The 22,160-nt window shown below is 33.9% G+C and overlaps 2 protein-coding genes across 2 annotated transcripts in view; both read right to left on the bottom strand.

Annotated features, from left to right (window-relative positions):
• The window catches only part of LOC126769721 (uncharacterized), a 15,939-nt gene extending 6,134 nt beyond the window's left edge, over positions 1-9,805 (bottom strand). Inside the window, exons 1-4 of the mRNA XM_050488639.1 lie at positions 9,764-9,805; positions 3,006-3,601; positions 2,541-2,825; positions 1,142-1,258 (exon numbers count right to left, since the gene is read on the bottom strand). Of these exons, the coding sequence (XP_050344596.1) occupies positions 1,142-1,258; positions 2,541-2,825; positions 3,006-3,601; positions 9,764-9,805 (1,040 nt within the window). The remainder of the gene's footprint in view (positions 1-1,141; positions 1,259-2,540; positions 2,826-3,005; positions 3,602-9,763) is intronic.
• A 4,201-nt stretch (positions 9,806-14,006) lies between these two features.
• On the bottom strand, positions 14,007-17,469 carry LOC126769639 (uncharacterized). Its single transcript, XM_050488525.1, has 4 exons — positions 17,288-17,469; positions 15,961-16,113; positions 14,965-15,133; positions 14,007-14,588 (listed from the first exon to the last, which is right to left on the bottom strand). The coding sequence occupies exons 1-4, from the start codon at positions 17,363-17,365 to the stop codon at positions 14,467-14,469; spliced, it is 522 nt and encodes a 173-aa protein (XP_050344482.1). The 5' UTR covers positions 17,366-17,469; the 3' UTR covers positions 14,007-14,466.
• Between the last annotated feature and the right edge of the window lie 4,691 nt (positions 17,470-22,160).

The raw sequence follows: 22,160 nt of genomic DNA, 5'->3' as shown, positions 1-22,160 counted from the left end.
CAGCCGTGTCCGGTAAGTACCTGCGTCAACCTAAACGAGAGCGTGCCTCGCTTTTTTTTTCGACCCAGCGGCTCATTACAGAATAGCCCTACAGTTAAAAGAAACTGTATCTTTAAATGTGTGCTTACTTTGAAGTAGTTGAAATATTTTCCAATTTTTGGAAAGTCATTAACTATTACATAACATTGTAATGTAAATGTCAACACTGTCATTGACACCTTTAGGTTATTACGAATACCTTGTTATGAACACGTCGTGTTGACAAAAGTGATCAATGTTGATCTAACTTAAGGAATTTAGCAGTTTATATACTATTTAAAAAAATAATGATATAATCCGATTAACATATATATTTAAATAGATAATAATAAATTCCGATCCGAATCCGAGTGTTGTTACATGCAATAAATAAAATAATATAAAACGAATTACTAATATTCCGATACATCCTATGAAATACTTGGAAATATGTACACTTCACCGCACATAAATACATACACACACACATGTATATACATAAGCCTTCAGTTGGTTCAGCACCACAATTCCTTCCAGTCGTGTCGGATTATAAAGTGAGGAAGTAGTGCACGTGTGATTACACTCCGTTTGACTAAAATAGATTATTTTTTTTATCAAAATGTGTATATATGCTATGCATTGAAGCAGCGTGGTAAAGTAAGCTCTAAAACTTCATCTCAAAATGAGAGTAGGCCTTAGCCCAGCAGTGGGTTTTTCAAAGGCTGTTACTTTTTAGTGTTGTTTGTTGTATTCTTTTTACAATACATTGATATATTTAGGAGATCGCTTCTCTCTCTTACTACTAAAGAGACGCATAATATCTAGATGTTATCCATGTTCATTGAAACATATTTCATTGGTGATTTATTAACAATGGTGATGATGTTTTATTTTTGCTTACTTCATATGACTCTTGCTCTTGACCTGACATAACGATAATCAATAGTAATGTTTAGTATTATATCAACGTTGTGGGATTACGTCAGTACTTGCTACACGCCACTCTCCAGCGATACCAAATAATTATGAAGGAAAATATCATGACATGACATGACACTTTCAGGCTGTCACTTTACTTTTAGAGCAGGGCGCTTAGATATATAGAGAATAATTATATACTAACCGAGGGTTATTATCAGCACTCTCTAGAGTGATGATGCTGGGCGTGAGCGCAGATATGATGATCCCGACGGGTACCAAAGCTGTTACGAAGTTTAATATTTTTTTCCATGGGTTAAAACTGAAAAAAACCGGAATATTTATGTCTATGAATTGATGAATTATTTCAATCTTCAGAGCTTATCTAATTATATATACTAGAAGCGTGGAAGGACAAAAATGTCGGTAAGTTATATGCGATTTAAATATTAAAAATTATTACATTTAAAAGATACAGGGATCAAAATAGCGTATCGCCGTTTTACGAATGAGATCCGAAGTAAGTTCTTACAGAATAGCACTGTTGTACAGTCATTATAATGCACTACCATTAATTTATTTCATCAATGTTTCAATCAATGTATTGATCATATTAAGTGACAACGAAATCGCGACAACCATATATTGACATAATAACATCTATATCGCGAGTACGATAAAAGCATACATTTTTATTCTTCTTGTGTTAACACTTCTGTAAACAAGCTTTCTATTTCTGTTCAGTAAGTGAGCTCATGGCGTTGCCTGGAGCACACTGCAAATCAATCATATGTAAAGACAGGCCACGTCTCAGTCATGTCACAAGCTATGGAATGCTGATTAATAAATTTGTTTAATTATTTTTAATTGAATTCGGCCTACATAGCAATGGCTGTGACGCAGTTTTTAAATGCGGTTTTATAATTCACATATTTTTCTTATTCGTATTTATAAATCATCTCATGCTCGGTCGTCATATAAAACATCGACAGGAAAGTAGAATGGGTTCAAAAAATTAGGGCAATTATATAAATTATGAACGCGACAGCGAGTGAATATATATATTTTTAAGTATATACATATGTAATCTTAACCCTGTGGTTTCTACGTGACGTGTTTGATCTTTGATCTCCTAAGCTGCTGCCGATTACGAATACCTCAATAACCAAATTTGGTTAAATATCGGATTTATGTGTCATCTCACATTTATTAGCGAATATTACAATCACTAATCGCAGTTAATCTTCCCTTTCACTTAAGTGTTAAAAAAGGGAACTTGTTTGAAAGTGTTATCTATGCATAACTTTAAGGGATGCTTACAATCAAATAAATACTGGAAAGTGGTCAGGAGACCACGATTGTTAATATCAAGAAGTATATGATTATTGGTAATAAAATAGTGAGAGGTCACAATTTGCGTATGCGACGCCTGGCTGCACCATCAATTCATGTACGACCAGCGTATAATTACCTATCTACGCAATGGTTAACACTTTCGACTATTTAACCCAAGATACTCGCCAGTTTTTATACAATTTCATCGTAGTTTAAATACTTTTACTTAAACTATCTATCCAAATTTAATAAAAATGTAATTGTCTTACCGTTTCTTTAAAGACGTATCTTTCGAATCCTTAAAGTCTAGTCCAAAATCATCATCGTCACCGTCAGAACTTGGTTTATCTTTAAACGCGTCCGGTAACTTGTAAAGCCCGCCAGCCGGTATCATCAGCGGCGCTTCCATGGTGGGTTTGGTTTCTAGACCTGTTTCAAATTTCCAGTCTTTGGTTCTTGGTAAAATATGTTCAAATTTGTAAGGCGAACCAATTGCATCATAATACGCATTGACTGGTCGTTTGTAGTTTAACGGGAAAAGGTCTCTCGGGGAGCTGTAAGAAAATTAAGAGTTAAGCCTTCATTACACAATTGTTTTGATTGGTTTGTTATTTGTTATTAAAATAAAAGTTGCTATAACTCAGAGATCATACAAGTCAAAATTCCATATTATTCCAAATTGTTGTTCCAAATATTAACAAATGTTGAAGTAAACAATTATAAATTGGTTTTACCTCACAAACTCCATCGATGGCTTAGAAACATGCGGAGTAAATGATCCTATAGTTGCTTGCGTGGGTACCACAAACTTATCTTCATCATAGAAATTTCCTAACTGCGGACTCGGCTTGAATTCTTTTTGTTTAAAACTTTCATTTTCATTATTATAGCTGTCATCAGTTATATTATTCTTATTGTCATTTAGATTTAACTTTGATTTTGAATAAGTAGCATTAACTTTCCAAGAAGTCGTATCAGTAAGCGGATTTATTTCACTTTTTTTATCTTGTTTTTTTCTTAATGTCATATCGATTACATTATGATTTTGCATTTGTTCAATTTCTGTTTCTTTTAATTTGCTTAAAACATAACTTTCATAACCTTTCAGCTTGGTGTCACTCGTTTTATCTGTTGCTTGGGGTTTGATCATTTCTTTCTCATTATTTCTAATCAAGTTATCTTTGAATACATTATTCGCTTCTGTTATATGGTAGGTAATGTTATCGACTGGATATAATGTAGTGACATTATGATTTGATGTATTATTTTCCTTTTGAATAAGCTTCAGACAGGATACACTGCTCACAAGATATGTGATGTATATGAGTATCTATAAAGATTAAAAAGAGAGATTTGATATTATACAAAATAATATGTAGTTCTTAACTACTTCCCTGTCCAAGCAGTAGACATAATATATAAATAATAACCACGAGTCATACGTGGCTGAAAGCAATAATCAATTATCTAATTCAAAGAGTAATTACAATTACTAGTAGTATTAAATAGAAGAAAACAATAATTTGAGTAAATGAACCTTTCTCTCAAGAAATATATAAAGAAATATATATTTTATAACTTTCAAGAAAAAATAATAATTTAATATTATAAGGATTCAGATGTTAGTACGTAAAAGGATAAAATGAGCCGTTACTGAAACTGTTCGAGAAAGTAGTGAATAGGTTGCGGTTCAGAGGTCAGGACGCTGACCTTTGTTATCGCCTCCGATTTACAAGAATCGTGTACTTGCCTTAGAACTGTATATCATTAAGGCTTGCACTTAACTTGCGTCAACCGTTGGATATAAAGCTGTACAAGGTTTCAATGATATTTCAATGATTTTACGACATATTTCATGAAAATAATGAATACATAAAACTTGACTAGAGACGAAGGCCAGTAAGGTATAAAAAGCCACTCACCATTCCACAAACAAACAACAGAACCTATACAACATGCTTCAGTTTCATTAATATGAAATGGTCAGGAAACCTAATGATTTCGTGTCAAAACTAGAATAACATCAGTCATAAAACTATGGCTAATTTATCTGACAATAGCAAAGACTACAAAAACCAAGGATTCTCATCTTCTGACCATTTCATTGTTTCAGCTTTCAATAAAAAAAAAAAAACATTAAATCGTGATGTAGTCTCAAGTGAAAATAATGAGGTGACGAGTCAAAGAATTTTAAGATGTCTGCACGTGAAGGTGTTCCGCATACCAGGTGTAAGAGGTGTAGATAATTGTTATCTAATATAAAATGTTAAACGAATGAGTGCTCTTGCGGCCGTGATGAATGCGGCTTTTGTCGCAGACGTCACAGAGTAAAGAAACTGATTTTAAATTTCAGATAACTGGTCTAGACTATAATATTTGTACTTTTTTCATTAGAAATACATTTATTTAAATTATAATTTTTTTGAGAATTATAATTTAAAATTACCATTAATAAAATTAAAGTGTTCACGTCATTCCATTGCACAGATAAAAAAATCTATCTTCTGGTCATACCGTAACAGCTCAGTCTGTGTATGCGGTCGCCGGTCAGTGACTTACTGATTTGGGTGAAAGTAAGCCGAGTTATGCAACGCAGCCCGGTGCCGTAACTTGTGTTTATCATTTATTCTCACTATTTGGGTCAATAGGATTTAAAATATAATTGAAAGTGCTTAAAATCCTATTTTAATTTATAATTACACATAACATAAATACAGTTTTTTTTGCTTTAAATTATTTTGGTAGTTTTTTTTGTGTGTTTTAGTGATGATTAAAATGTAGAGGAATTTGGCAAATTTAAATTTAAAATAATATCAGTATTATAAAATGTTCTCGGTACAATGACTACTAAAACTGCGGTTTTAGTGTTCTTTAGTAAATTTCAAAGAGAAAGTGTAAATGCTAGTTACATAATCTTAACATATATTTTCATTGTTCGCAAACAATAGGTCTTCTAACATATTATTTACATAACTATTATAACATTAAATAAAAAAAAAAAACTTTTGTATATTTTTTGCTCGTAATATAATTTGCATCACGATGTTTATAAAGTATATTTGAATTGTAAAGTTTTATGATATTTTTGAAGGCTTAATTAATTTAAATAGTTTTAATACAATTTGAAGAATGGTCAGCAGTGCTACTTTTGAAGATCACTTCATTGCTCACAATTCAAATGTCAACATTATCGACTTATATTGCTATACTATCTTTATGCGTGTATTCTTGAATTTTATATTTATAATGGTCATTGTCTTCTTGTGAGCTTCGTGTTTGTTACAGATAGACATGATGAAAAATATTTTCCGAAATAGGTAGGCACTGAAATGAGTTTTAATAAAAACTATGGATTTTCTTAATTATGGACTCAAATAGATTTTAGATTAGGTTTTGTTTTCCACCAATCCGCATTAAAGCAGCGTGGTGGAATAAGCTCCAAACCTTCTCCTCAAAAAGGGAGAGGAGGCCTTAGCCCAGAAGTGGGACATTAACAGGCTGTTACGAATAGGTTTTGTTAGGTATATACAAGAAATATTTCAAACTACATCACCAGCACAATAATATAACATTACTTTTCGTGGATGTCTTCTGTAAAGGATTTTGTTTTACATTGATATCAATAATAATGGAGCTATAAAAATCAGGCTCTTGTAAAGAAAATAAACAAAATAATAGTAAATATAAAAACTTTAATAAAAATCTATTTTATTTTGCTTTAGTTAAGTTAATCAGTTCATAGATATATTCACCTAAACACCACACAACAGTAAAATACAGAAGCATATTTCATCGACTGAAAATAGGACCAGGAGAAAAATGTTAGGGTTATCGTATTATGCAATATAATATAACTCACAAATATTAACATTTAAAAAAATATATTCTCTTGTTTTGCTGTTGGTATTGTAAAATGTATGGCCTTAGTTAATCATATAAAATAATAACTAATAAAATTGTCTGTAAACTGTAAAGTTTTATGACGACCTCACGTCAGCACTGTGAAACGATGGTGATACGTAATTGGTAAGAGATATTTGTCTGCTTACCGTTGACAATAATTAAATAAAATGCACGCAATATAAACTGGATGACGCATGTCTTATGGGCCACTTGATGGTAAGTGATCACCAAAACCCATAGATATTGACATTGTAAGAAATGTTAACCAGCGCTTACATCGCCAATCCAACACCAACATTTGGAACTAAGATGTTATGTCCCTTGTGCCTGTAATAACACTGGCTCACTTACCCTTCAAACCAGAACACAACAATACCAAGTACTGCTGTTTTAGGTTTGTAGGTAGTAGGTATGTATATGTAAGCATAAATAATTACTTCAATGCATTTATAGATGAAGCCTAAGCCGTGTCAAAGTCTTTGTTGCTTATATTGTCGGCCTTTCTTATAAACATTGCTTAGCAGCTGCATAGCTAAATACTGACACAGCTTTACTTATAAAAGCTAGTTAGAGGCTGTTTAATTAAGCACTGATTTCATTCTTTCTGTCATTATTGATTTGACATATGAAAAAAGAAGACAAGAAGACGCAGCATTGTTGAACTTATGACCCGCTAAAATATGTTTATAAGTAAGGCAGTATATCTTTATTCTTCATTTAAACTTAATCGAAATTCTAAAATGGAATGAATGAATCGATTTCTTAGTGTATTTATTAATAGAAACCTTACTATTATGAACATAGCTTAACGAATGATATTGTGATCTAAAATTAAATATTTCTTACAATCCTAATGTCTATAGGAGGTCATGACAACTAAACATTAGGTACCCTACTTGCCATGTTGCCTACTTAATAAAAAATCAATTAAACAATATTTTAATTTAAATAAAAATAATCCGTACTATAATTATTATGCTTATGCTGATATAACTCGCTAAATATACTTTAATGTCGGTCATGCTGTATCGAAAAACAAGTTTCTAATAGAAGCTGTTCGGTATCCACAAAATAAAAGCAACATCACTCTGACACAGACTTTGAAAACTACCGAAGTCATTAGCGAGTCGATAATATATCAATTGATGATGATAACGTTTCATAATGCTCTGGACAGGTGGAGAAAGCGCCGCGGGGGGGGGGGGCAGTTTGGCTCACTCACTCCGCTGTTACGTAACCACGGAACTATTCTTGTGATCGATACGACAGTAATGCGATGTAGATGCGATATCAAGTGTCTCCTTTGTCTAGCTAGCGTATTACGAAACGGGTGATTCTAAGGATGACCTCAGGGTTCATTGTTCGGTTGTTTGGTTTCTCTTAATATACTATATACGTTTTAATTAAGGTAAGGTATTCGGTATGTATCATTCTCATACCCAAGGCCAGATTATCCATTAGGCAGTGTAGGCACCTGCATATCTACATACATTCGTTATGTAGTAATATGTATATGAATTGCGTTGTGGTAGAAAAAAAAAATAGAAAAGGGTAAAAGGGCTAGAAACTTGTGCTACCTGGTTTTTTCCAGTCCAGATCATACTATACGTAGCCTTTAGGCGTATTGTCAAATAAAATAGATACTATAATTATTACGAGATCCTTAACAATGGGTTCAAATCAATTGTCGTGTCAGTGAATTGTTATTGATTTTTTTTCTGTAAATAAATTCTAACTCGCAGAACATATTCAAATATATAATAGTGTTGCACTCGCGTATATTGCCCGTAAAGCCTATCTCCGGTCGTGTCAGGTGGCCGTTACATCGGATTATGATTGAGAGAATTTTTTTTTTTTTTTTATAGAATAGGAAGGCGGACGAGCATATGGGCCACCTGATGGTAAGTGGTCACCAACGCTCTTAGACATTAGCATTGTAAGAAATGTCAACCATCGCTTACATATCCAATGCGCCACCAACCTTGGGAACTAAGATTGTATGTCCCTTGTGCCTGTAATTACACTGGCTCACTCACCCTTCAAACCGGAACACAACAATATCAAGTATTGCTGTTTTGCGGTAGAATATCTGATGAGTGGGTGGTACCTACCCAGACGAGCTTGCACAAAGCCCTACCACCAGTAATAGAAAGAGTATTTATCTACCACACTTGTAGCAAGAAAATAATAGCTGAAGTCACGGTAGAATGGAAGCACAAGCTTTTATTATTTGATTAATTAAAGTACATCACTGATTAATAAGAATTATCATTATCTGTATCGTACGGGAATTTATAAACATTGCGAAAGTTAAATGCTAATCTAGGTAAAGACAAGTTCAAGGTGATTAGAACTATAAATCTCTGGTGATTTGTCGTAAAATGCTTGGAATAACATGAAAGTAAAAGGAAATTATTATGTATGTAAGTAGTGCTCATGTGGAAAAGGCTCACACCATCGCTAATGAGTCATTTAAATGACGGTGAAAGTCTCAGGGCGAAAACCTTATTTCCTTACTCTTTGTAATCATGGTTGTGCGCATTATTTCTCAACTTGTGTGGCAATTACTTATTATCTCGAATCGTCTACGAAGCAAAGCGTATTCTATATAACATTAAACAGTCAAATAAACGGCTATGAAATCGATTTAAAAAACCAATTGTTACTAGTTTCCACTCGCGGTTTCGCCCGCGTATTGGGAAGAGGGGGGGGAGATTAGGTACCTGGTGTCCTATTATTTACCACTAACAACGTATATGCAATAACAAAACTCATGATGATCGGTTGAATAGTTAAGATGTGAAAGCGTAACAAATAAACTGACTTTCGCATTTATAATATTAGTAAGGTTTTTGTAACACGACTCTATCACGTTTCCTTTTAACTCATAAGTAAATTTACTTTACTTATATTTACTTTTACTTTACATGTGTAACGTGTTTATGATAAATTCATATATTACAATTTTTAAGCGACTCGTGAACATCATGCTACTAAACTGTCCCGAACTATGGTTAGCATAATGTATTTAAATTAAGAAAACTGAAATAACAATAGAAGCCGATACATGTCCCATGTTGAAAAGAGGCCTCGCGTATTTAGGAATGGTGCGTATTCTACCAGAGCGGGCTGGATACACGTGAGACAGAATTTTATCTTAGACTTAATTTCTTTTTAAACAAGCTTTTATTTTATTAATAACCAATAAAACTTAGTATACTAGATTGTATCGCCACCACCAAAAGTGCGGCTCAGTGGAACGGTTTCGAAATCCGACTTCTAGATATTTTTCGATTCCGAGGAAATCATCTTAATAACTTAAACAAAAGGCTTGTTTTGTTTATATAATATAATACACTATAGGGAAATAATATAAAATAATTTAATATGGTAATTGGACGGTTGACAGTTCATTGACATTTCGAAATTTATACTTACATGTATACTATAAGTACGTTATTTATAATTAAACGTCGATTGGTTTATGACTCGTATCACATTCTGTTATGTATTTTTACTTCCTGAGATTGATTGTAACATACAGATTTATTTATTTATTTTATTTAAAATTATAGATATAAACACTCACCATGGTGTGCGGGGAGACGTCACCATAATGACTAAAAGCCATAGTGATAGCGAACCATTTATAACATTTTAAGCGTCTGCTGTCTTTAGGACACATCCATTGTTTTCATTTGCATGACGAATTAGGGTTGTAGATCGTTTATCGATATTTTGTTTATATTGTCGATATTTTTTTTTATATTGTCGAGGTGATTTTTTTTTTATTGAAATTGGTAGGCGGACTTTCAAATAGGAAACTTGATGGTAACCACCAGTGGTTACCATAATATATATTGGCAATGTAAGTTATATCAACCATTCCTTACATCGCCACCAACCTTGGGAACTAAGATGTTATGTCCATTGTGCCTGGGGTTCACTCACCATTCAAACCTGAACACACCAATACTAAATATTGCTGTTTTGCGTTAGAATATCTGATGAGTGGATGGTATGTACCCAGACGGGCTCGCTCAAAGCTCAACCACTAAGTGTATATGTAATTGTGTAATAAAAGTGTAATGCATTAAACCATTGTATATTAGTAGTACTTTTAATTTATTTTTGATCTTATTACAAAAATAAAAAAGGATGTTTGATTTGCATATTTAAAATTGTGTCGAACGATTAACAATTGTATCTAAGTCTACCAATCTTTAAGTATCAAATCTAGATTCATGATTCTTGCTGAACACGGTGACTGCGGTCATTTTTGTTATACTAAAATATGAAAGTTTTTTTGACCTTTGAAAAGAATTACAAATAAAAATTAAGCAAGTGGTTTCACTTGCTTAATTTTTATTTGTGTGTCTAAGTGATGAACATAAATAAAATATTTATAATTATCAAATTTCATATACTGGTGTGTATATTATTTGTAAGCATCACTTCTATTGAAGCGACTATTTGATTTTTCGTTTTTTTTTTTGCCAAAAATTGCCAAAAATGCAAAAACCAAAGCTTATTTAAACTGAATACTTATTTAAATAATTTTTCGAATATGGCATATCAGAAAATTTAAATCTCACACAGGAGTGTGTCACAGCCACAGCCAACTTCCTAATACCGGCCTATTAAGAATAAATAAAGTAAAACTCTATTTGCATCCTTTTTGGCTAGCCGTAAGATTAAAGAAGCAGTATCCGATATAGTCTGTCTCTTACTTACAAATTATAATATTAACACAACTACACATATTTGAACGGGAACATTACTTAAGAATTTTTTAAGCATTCTTGGGAGAATAATAATTATATATCGATAAGTAGCACAACACTTGAAAGAGCAATTTACAAACGACCACGAGCGCGTGCGCAGTATTGTTGACTTCTTTGTAATTATTTCCATGTACGCGTAACTCCACTCCATTATTACTTTTTTTCTTAGGCAATACCAACAAGGAAACGAGGGCTAATTATTATTTATAGAAATGGTATTTTATATAGAATGTTAATTTATGTTCTAGCGTCGTACGGATTTATGTAACGTTTCGTGTTGCGGGCAATTTATAAAGGATTTTTTGTCCACGAATATAATAAAGCCTAAATATTATTTTATATATTATAACAAATAAGTCGGTTTAATCAAGGCGTGTCTACCTTTTATCCTGAAAGTTCTTAAGCATCAACGAATTCGTCCGTTATAACAATGAGAATGACTGTATCGATGTGTGTGTACATAAAATACTTTATTTTTTAATATGATGATGCATATGAAATAAGTGATTAAAACGGATACACAAATATTCATTCAAATAAAATGAGAATATGAATCAGATTATAGTAATGTTGATAATGAAGCCGCTATAGTATTGACAATGTTAGATAATGGTAATGATTTATAATTCATAAAAAACATATTGTCGTATACAATAAATAGAAATATTTACTGTCACAGTAATAAAATGTTTCATTTTAATGTAATCTATTGAAAATCAATATTATTCCGTGTGACATAAACCTACGACCCTTTCAACTTTAACTTGGCAAGAACTGAGTGAGAGATTGTATTAATAAGAGAAGAAAGAAATGGTGCTATCAGCCTGTGAATGTCCTAGTGTTGGGCTAAGGCCTCCTCTCCTTTATTTTAAGGAGAAAATTTGGAGCTTATTCCACCACGCTGCTCAAATGCTGGTTCGTGGAATACACATGTTGCAGAATTTCAGTGAAATTAGACACTTGCAGGTTTGCTTACGATGTTTTTTACCGTTAAGCACGAGAATGTGAATGTGAATTCGAAACAGTTGCTTGCCCGGGTTTGAACCCACGATCATCGGTTAAAATTCACGCGTTCTAACCACTAGGCCATCTCAGCTTATAATATTAGGTCCTTACATATGAAATTGGCGTTTTGTACGGGAGGAATATAAAGACAACTTTTTTTTTGTAAAATATATTCAATTAATCAAAGTTTGCACCGTTGTTATCTAAGCACTTTTGCCATCTCATAGGTAGTTCATTGATCCCTTTACTATCAAAAACCATGGGGGCGAGAATCAATAAACTCTTTGAAGGTGGTTTGAATTGCCGCATCGGAGTTGAATTTTTTTCCTTTTAAGAAGTTGTCCAAATTCCGGAAAAAATGGTAATCCGTTGGAGCAAGGTCCGGGGAGTACGGTGGATGTCGCAGACATTCCGATTGTAGCTCATCTAACTTAGTGGTTGTTTGTTGTGCAGTGTGGTCTTGCGTTGTCGTGAAGCAGCAGTGGCCTAGAGCGATTGATCAATCTCGGTTGCTTAGCAGCTAGTTCTTCCTTCATGGTTTGCAGTTGCTGACAATAGATATCTGCCGTAATCGTCTGGCCAGATTTTAGAAAGCTGTAGTGAACGACACTGGCGCTAGTCTACCAAACATTTACAAGTAACTTATTCTGAGTCAATTTTCGTTTAGGGCAGGATTTGGATGGGTCTCCAGGTTTCAGTCATTGCGACGAGCGCTTCCGATTATCGTACAGTATCCACTTTTCATCACAAGTAATGATTCGATTTAAAATTCCTTCATTATTGAGTCGGTTGAGCAAAGTAACACAACAGTCGACGCGTGTTTGCAAGTTCGATTTACTCAGTTCATGAGGTACCCATCGTTCAAGTTTTTTTACTTTCCCGATTTTCTTCAAGTGGATTAATACAGTTTTATCACTTACCCCGAAGCCTGGAGCTATCTCAGAAGTGCAGAGCGATGGATCCGCTTCCACAATAGCCTTTAATTCTTCATATATTCAAAGTGGAAACTTTGGTCTCCGGCCGTCCACGAGGTTGGTTCTGAAGGTCGAAATTTCCAGAACGAAAACATTGAAACCAAAAACGTACCGTGTTTTCTTTTGCGACACCAGCGCCGTACACATCATTAATCCTTCAAGCTGTTTTTGCAGCACTGGTGCCACGGTAGAACTCGTACTCGTAAATATACCGATATTTCATGTTTTCCATTGTGTTTAATAAGCGACGCCAAAGAAAAAAATAATAAGGAAAAAACAAATAAATGACTGTTTTCAAAATTCAAATGTACCAGCTAAATGAATTTATAAATTTGAATTTGGAATTCTTAACCAAAGAGGAGATATTTCAGATCATAGTGGTCAGTACGACAAAACGATAATTTCATATGTAAGGACCTAATAATAAAAAAAAAAAACAAAAAAAAACAATAAGGATAAAAATTATCAAAACACACTCAATACGATAACTAATGTAGAAATGTGTCAAAAGTGAACACACATACATACTTACATATTATTTGTAACATGTAACATAAGAAATTGACTCAATTCAAAGTTATTGTTAAGTTTCTGTAGGAGATAAAGTTCTTTAAACTCTTTTAATATTTTGGTGGCGAAGTCTACTAAGAAATCTTGAGATATTTAACCACCGAATAATAATGCAGCGTTCACACCAGGTTGTGATTTGTAGTTGTTTATTATTTTTCAATTATTTCTTAATCGTTTAATTAAATGTAGGAAGACACTGAGTCAAATAGGACCTGATAGTGAGTGGTCACTATTGTTCATAAGCATTGGCATTATCCGAAATTTTAACCATTCCGTACACTATGTCTATCTGGCGACCAATTTTAATTAATTATAAAAAAGGAAGAAGGGAGAAGAAGAGCGGTATAGTAGACAAGGCAAGAAAAAAAAAGACAGACTAAATATATTTGCCCCAAAAATAGCTGCTGAGGTATTATAAAATTATGTAAAAATAACAACAGTTTTGTTAATATAATTATAATATCTTAAGAATCATTTCTTTGACGCAATAAAAATATTATTTAAAAGTTGCTGATCAATTTATGTCATCTTTTTTGTTATCAATTAAAAAAAAAATGTCAAATTTAATGACGAGATTCGTTTAGTTACAAAATATATTATATAAATCAAGCGAAATCCTGTAAATTCTGTTCGTCTGATGAAACAGCATTATTGCTGTATAATTCCGAAGCTTATTAAGGAGTGACACTTAGACCCTGGTTCCGTGCTTGAATTTACTTTCAAGCACCATTTTCTCGTATGAATTCATTAGGAAAATTATATAGAAGTTTACTTGAGTAATGCCTATTCATTTTACGGTTAAGGAAGTTGATTTTTATATGGATTTATTTATATGTATATAGAAGATAACTGTTTCGGTAATGTTTGATTTAGTTCAGCATATGAAGTTCCTTAACGAGCACTTTGTTTACTTCCCAATAAATGCGCAATGATTGAGGTTGTCATATGACCTGATATGTTTAAATTTTGGAGTTTATACCGAATTCTCTTCTCATTAAGCCCTGGGAGGATTCTGTGTGATCGTCATAGAGCATTTCCTCGCGCCGACTATTGACTACAGATGCGAAGTAGTAGAGTATCACTGTGAAATGTAAAAAGAAAAAAAAAGAAATTAATATCGAATAAATAACGTAATTAGTGATAGGTTATATCATATCATGAATGACAATCAAAATTGACAGTAATGTACCTGACGAGGCGAAGAATATAAAAATATAAAGATTATATAAGTGAAAGCTCAATATGTATTGTTAAAATTGTTATTATATAAATTGACGGAGTAATATTAAATTAAAAATATTTAAACATAAAATTTAGAATTTTAGGAATCTCTTTACTTCCATTGCGAGAGACGACTCGTGTACATTAATATTTCATAAAACAGCTGTATTTAAAGAATGTTTTTCTCAAATCAATATTTTATATGCAAATTATACAGGCGTTCCGATTCAACTCACGAGCATACAGACAGTACACAGAAGACATGGTGCTGACTTCGCTCGTTGTCTCCTGATCTCGCGTGTAGTTCAGCACTATTAGTATCGTCCCGAAGACTGATAAAGCAAGCAGTGACATGCAGAATATCCAGCTCGTTATTAACCATGGCATGATTAACCGGGGTTTTTTCTAAAATATAAGACAGAAGTAGATACAGCTCATACTGGTGGTAGGGCTTTGTGCAAGCTCGTCTGGGTAGGTACCACCCACTCATCAGATATTCTACCGCAAAACAGCAATACTTGATATTGTTGTGTTCCGGTTTGAAGGGTGAGTGAGCCAGTGTAATTACAGGCACAAGGGACATAAAATCTTAGTTCCCAAGGTTGGTGGCGCATTGGATATGTAAGCGATGGTTGACATTTCTTACAATGCTAATGTCTAAGAGCGTTGGTGACCACTTACCATCAGGTGGCCCATATGCTCGTCCGCCTTCCTTTACTATAAAAAAAAAAAAAAATGGATATAGCTTAACACTGTGCAGAGGATTTGTAGATCCTTAAAATACATAAAGAATGGTTTGCGATATGTATAATATTATTATTATATTATTTATTTAATTTTGCTTGTCTTCTAAGTATATATTTACACAGTTCAATAAAATTGAAAAGCATAATATCAACTTCTTAGAAATTAAAAACGCAGCTGAAGAGTCCTAAGTTCTATGATGTGATAAAACTGCACCGCGTATCGCCTGATAATTCAAGCAGCTTGTGCGCGTCGTTGCTTGATTTTATCGGTAACAGTTTGCAACAATACTACTATTAAACCAAAAAGTTAATGATTTGGTGTTAACTAGTGTATTCATTGGAAACCTTAACGGGACGTTATATCAGGAATTTCCTCCACAAGTAATTGTCTTATTGGCGAAGTACCTTATACCATTTTTTTTCCTAATTGTCTTGACATCAAGTAATAAAATTTAATATGAATATATAATTAGATCGTTTTATTACCCCAAAAACTCCATAAATTAATAGACTTCCTATGACGAGTTTGAACATTGCTACGGTTGCTACGATGGCGTACACAATCTTTCTGGACTCAGCGACGTACGAGGGCATCATGGCTGCTGTCCCATACAACATCGCAATGACAACTGATAATACCTAGAAGCAAACACGAATTAGTAGTATTATTAACTGTTTTATATTCAAATTGCAAATGTAGTGACGTCATTTTACAAGTGAGGTGGTGTTTCTATTACTCGGACCAAAAGTTAAAGATATAGAGCGAAGTTTATACAGACTTCATTCCGTATTTTTTGGCTGGTCAGTATTATTAATAAAAAACTTTATGTAAAGTAGTAAAAATGCAGATGAGCCTATAGCCCGCCACCCATAGAGAGGCAATCTTACACATAGATTGATAAATTAAATCGATTAAATTTAAGAGCCATTATACTGCTACCACGGTGTTTAAGTCTTTGTTTCTCCTGTGTTTGTAATTACACTGGTACACTCACACTAACGCATATGACTAAGATTTGTAACCTTAAAAGTGGACTGGACCATCGAGGCAGTTAATTGTATAAATATAATAATGTTTATAACCTGGTATCAATATTACGAATATGTACGAAGGCGCACGAAACAGTGCATTATAATAACGATGCATAAAAGCAAGATCAAATGATAAATAAATTAATTAAAATTACATTGATATTATATGATTATATTATTCGATTATCGTTAATTATTGATTGATTATGGTCAAATAGCTTTATTTATATCTTAAATTAAATTTATTATTTAAAAAAATACTAGCGCGTTCAAAAATATTCATCTAGTAAATATTTGGGTTTAATCTACGTAACTGTTAATGTCTCCTGTAATGTTTATCCTTATCCATTATTTCCATTACCAAAATTTAACCCTATGTATCTATTCAGGATTTATCTATGTTAAATTTCATACTATACGTGTGTGATTTAAGTGTTTATGAAGTAACATTAACAGACACACAGCGTGACTTTCGCATTTAGTAGGCGCATGCCTTAACTCTTATGTAACGGGTAACTCTTGGGTAACATATTACGTAATGTTATATCACAAAATATCATGCAGCAGATATATTTGATATTGTTTAATGAAAGTTCTGCAAGAGAAGTCGCAAACAATGTGTTAAAAAAGTAAAAGAGAAACAGTCTGTGTTTGTGCGAGATGAAATATTAACTTTTGTTTATTACGTACGTGAAAACTCGATGGTTGGAACAACTGGTCCATAGATACCTATACTAAAAATAAGTACTTTAGCTTATAATATTTATAGAAGTCTACTTACTAAATTAATTATGGATATAATCTTCGCACCCACATCTAACTTTACACAAAAGCAACAGCTTGTTAAAGGTAAACACATATTTTCAAATATTATTTAGCTCAAAATACACAAATGAATCGTTATTTTATTATTACATATCGACTTTTATAATATTGTAATATTTAATTCATGTGAATGTGTGTTGTCGGTAATTGTATTATTGATACTAATATCATTTTAATAATTCTTATTTCATTGTTATCAAGTTTACATGATAATCTATATATAATAGATGATAAAATACCTTTTACAAGGAATACCTATTGGTTTAATGATTTACTACATTGGAATTGGCTATTATCGCAGATTCTCGTCCAGTTTTAACTGTCTCTAGTATTTATGTTTCTGATTACGAGTGAAGAAAACTATATATACATATACACTTTCTTCTGACGGTATAAAAATTATAAGCAACTTCGCAAGTTGTAGGCTCTCTTTGATGTTGCGATTTTGTTGTAAGTTTAGCACTGTACTTAAGTGGAGACTTAGAGAACATACTTTTAAACGTCTCGTCATGTTTGGCAAGAGGTCTAGAAGTAAGTTCTCAGGATATATGCTGATGATGATGTATATATATCCCATTTGAGTAAAAAGGGCCTCTACTGAGTTCCCTTATCGCTTCTTGTCGGTATAATTTACATGTCTATCCAAAAGTGCTTTTATGAGTGCCGACCTGACTAATGAACATTTTATTTTTATAAAAATAGCATTAAATTAATCACATTTGTGAGTAAATATTTTTTGATAATTGATATTGCGGCAAATTGTTCAATTGGATCATACTGTTTATGTGTATATTATCTTCAACTACTTTATGTGAATTAAGTACCTTAGTCGGAAGCTAAATTAACTAAGACTTGAATAATGCATATAGATACATACATATAACAGAAGTAAGTTTATTATAGACTATATTTTTATTATTGACGCACTAGTGCGAAGACAAAGCTTTTCCGAGCAAACTTTTTAATCGGATAGTTTCAGTTATTATCGTCATTAATTAAATTTTCACAAGAAAATTACTATAATTCCTCGTGATAGCACAAATACTATTATATATTATTAAAAGTATAGAGAATATGAACTTAGGCTTAGGATACATTTATTTATTTTAAGTAATATTTGTATCTGTTCAAATATTCTAGTAAGTGCTATTTTTCAAGTACTATTTGGAATTTAAAAGGGCTGTAATATATATGAAAAAAATCGGGACGAAATTAAAATGTCGTTTTAATGTATTTATTTATTGACAAAGATAATTTTGTAAATTCATATCTTATCACTAAAATTGTTTTGCAGTCACTTCGTTACACAGAATACACCGATTAATTTGTATTTAACTCGACACCTTATCTAACGTAATCAACAAAAGCTAAACTCAGATTGAAAACATAAATGGTAAGGTGAAAGAAAATGTGGCTATGTGACACTAACCAACTTGGGCCCTTCTATGACGAGATACGCACTCTTATCGCAGCATACTTTCGTATCTAAAAGGTCTCTAAATGACCTTCCTATAACTGAGAAATTTTACATTGTAAGCCGAGGGGCACAACATTATAATGGTTTACTCAATGTAAATCCACCTATACTCCATGGTCATGTTCGGGCAAGTCACGGGCTATACGGTATATTCCTTCGTTTTTATACCTCACGACGATTTTTATTGTACATCAAGGAATGGGCTTGCAGCTGTAACGCAGCTGTTGTTGCAAATGGTATGTATTTAGTAAAAACTATTTTATTCTTATTGCATAAATAAGCAAGGGAATCTCTTTGTTTTATTTTTTTAATGCTGGTAACTTTGTTCTTCTCGACACCTGTTTTGCCAAATCATTCCTGGTGAGTGTTCCGAATTGTGCAAGCATCGCAGTAGATCCATCGACGTGAACAAGTTTTTACAGCAAAATAGTTTGTATAAACAGTTTTTATCTTAAGTTCATACTGTGGCTTTTGTCATTAAAAGAGCAAAACCGGAAAGTGTCCTATTTCCTAGTGGTAAAGACACTTGTGTTTAGGCTAGTAGAGCAAGTTTCCAATTTCATCCACTTACTTCTAGATTTATCACACGTGGTACAGAAAACGAGGAGGATACATGAATATTTTGTAAGTCGTATATTAATGTAAACTGATTTGGATATGACGGTGAAAAATTGTATTGACATTGTTGCAAAGATCGCGCTTTTCTGTCGCGGGTTGGTGAATTAAACATGAAATTCCCTTACTAATGTTTTTCATTGCCGCGAAATACTAGTGCAAGTACAATGAGGGCGAAAATTATGTGTCGAGTCTGGTGTGAATTATCTATCTTCACACATTTTATACAAGTCGAAGGATAAATGCTTATATAATGAATTCTATAAAAGTTTCTCATTCGGCTTTTAAGATAAACATTTAAATTATTAAAAGCTTTTAATTAAGTTCACCTGTTAGTAGGAATGTGTTTTTAAATTATTATTTTTCGCCTAGGAGGGTAGGATAGGTATATATATGATTTATGCTCACAAAATGTAACAATATGGTATGGTTATATCTTCTTATATCTGAGGGATATGGTTATAAGAACTATTTTATTTTAAGCAAAATATAGAAGGGACAATGGGACTGGCGTGCCTGTGTCGGACAAAAATCCCTAAATTAAATAAAGAATAAAAAAAACTGCTTTTATAAATAAAACGTCTTTTAAATATTAATGTGATATTTCTACTTCACAAAGTCTTTCATATTATGAACTCCTATATAAAAGAGAGAGAAATGATACTTTTGCACAAAATGGCTAAGCAAAATATATCAGGCGTCTATAGAATCTTAAAAGGGATTACTATAATGACTATAATATATTCAACTGTAAATAGAATGAATGATGTGCGTGCGGAGCTGCAATCACTTGATGTACGGAAAGCTAGCGGTCCCGATGGAATACCAGCCATAGTGCTGAAGAAGTGCGCAGCGGAGCTGTCTCCTGTGTTAACGCGCCTGTTCCAACTTTCTCTCTCTTCGGGAAGTGTGCCGGAGGCTTGGAGAAGAGCTAATGTGCAAGCGGTTCCCAAAAAAGGGGATCGGTCTGACCCGGCAAATTATCGGCCAATAGCTATCACCTCAGTACTTTGTAAGGTGATGGAACGGATTTTAAACAACCAACTGATCCATTACCTAGAAGATCACTGTCTAATTAATGATCGTCAGTACGGTTTTCGACCAAAACGGTCCACAGGTGATCTTCTAGCGTACGTAACACACCTCTGGGGTGAAGCTATCGACAAGCATGGAGAATCGTTGGCTGTCAGCCTCGATATCTCCAAGGCTTTCGACAGGGTCTGGCACAGAAGTCTTCTCTCCAAGCTACCGGCATATGGTCTGCCTGCTCAGCTATGCACCTGGATTGCCAGCTTCCTACACAAGCGTAGCCTTCGTGTTTTAGTAGATGGTTGCGCTTCACAATTCTATGTAGTGAATGCTGGGGTCCCCCAGGGATCTGTGCTATCTCCCACACTCTTTCTTTTGCATATCAATGATATGCTCTCCCTTGGGAACATACATTGCTATGCAGATGATAGTACAGTGCATGGTGGATACCACGGACGCGCAGTGGCTGGGCGGGCGGAAACTGAGGAGAGGCGGGAGAATCTTGTCATTGAACTCGATAGGACGTTAGATCTCATCGCCAAATGGGGCTCTGATAATCTTGTTGAGTTTAATGCCAAGAAAACACAGGTATGCGCTCTCACGGCGAAAAAGTCAACATTTTCCCCTCTTCCCTCCCTCTGTGGTACTCCGCTGGTGATGCAAAGCAAAATCGCCATGCTGGGGATTGACGTTCGCTGCGACCTTAGTCCAAGGGATTACATCGAGGCTGTTATAAAAACAGCTTCACGGAAACTCGGAGTTCTGAACAAGGTGCGGCGCTTTTTCACGCCACAACAACTGTGCCTGCTGTACAAAACACAGGTACGGTCTTGCGTGGAATATTGCTCGCACCTTTGGGATGGCTCCGCTAAGTACCTACTTGAGGCCTTGGACCGGTTGCAGCGACGTGCCGTACGCATTATTGGCGACGTAAAGGTCACAAACACCCTTGAACCTTTACAATTGCGTCGTGAGATAGCAGCACTGAGCGCTTTCTATCGACTGTATCACGGCGAGTGCTCTGAGGAATTATTCTCTCTAATTCCTGCTTCCCCCTTCCTTCTTAAGTCCACGCGGGCTGGTTCTCGATGTCACCGCCTAACTGTGACATCAATTCCATCGCGAACAAAGAAATTTGGCAACTCCTTTCTTTGTCGCACTTCCAAAAAATGGAATTCCTTACCAGCTCACGTATTCCCCTCCTCTTACAACCCGGGTTCCTTCAAACGAGGCGTGAAGAGGCATCTTGCGGGCCGGCAAGGCGAAGGCGGCTAGTGCAGAACGTTTTTCCCGTCTGTACTGGCCGTCGTCGCGTTTGGACTCTACTACCACTTACCATCAGGTGGAGTAGAGTCATTTGCCCTCCCGGCGATATAAAAAAAAAAAAAAAAATTTGAGTCCTCAGTCTCAGGTAGCATCTACCATGTACCAATCTTATGCACACATTAACGCACTTACAATAACAAATCTTACGCTATCGTCATCTTACGCTTTCTCGTCTGAAGCTCAAAATCTCAGTTACCCCCTTACCGTGTATCGAATACTAAAATGTTTACACGTCAATATAAGCAATTTGTTCTACAGAAAACAATTTTTCGGATTTAAACAGCGTTTTATTACAGCTTAATCTTAATATGTGTTTTATTTATTTTCAAAGATTTAGTTTAATTTAACTAATTTTCTGCTTTAAGGAAGCAATATGTTTGTT

The sequence above is a fragment of the Nymphalis io genome, chromosome 7 (genome assembly GCF_905147045.1).
Source record: "Nymphalis io chromosome 7, ilAglIoxx1.1, whole genome shotgun sequence".
Classification (NCBI taxonomy): Eukaryota; Metazoa; Arthropoda; class Insecta; order Lepidoptera; family Nymphalidae; genus Nymphalis; species Nymphalis io.
Note: the sequence above shows the minus strand (reverse complement) of the source record. Positions and strands in the feature narration are given on the sequence as shown.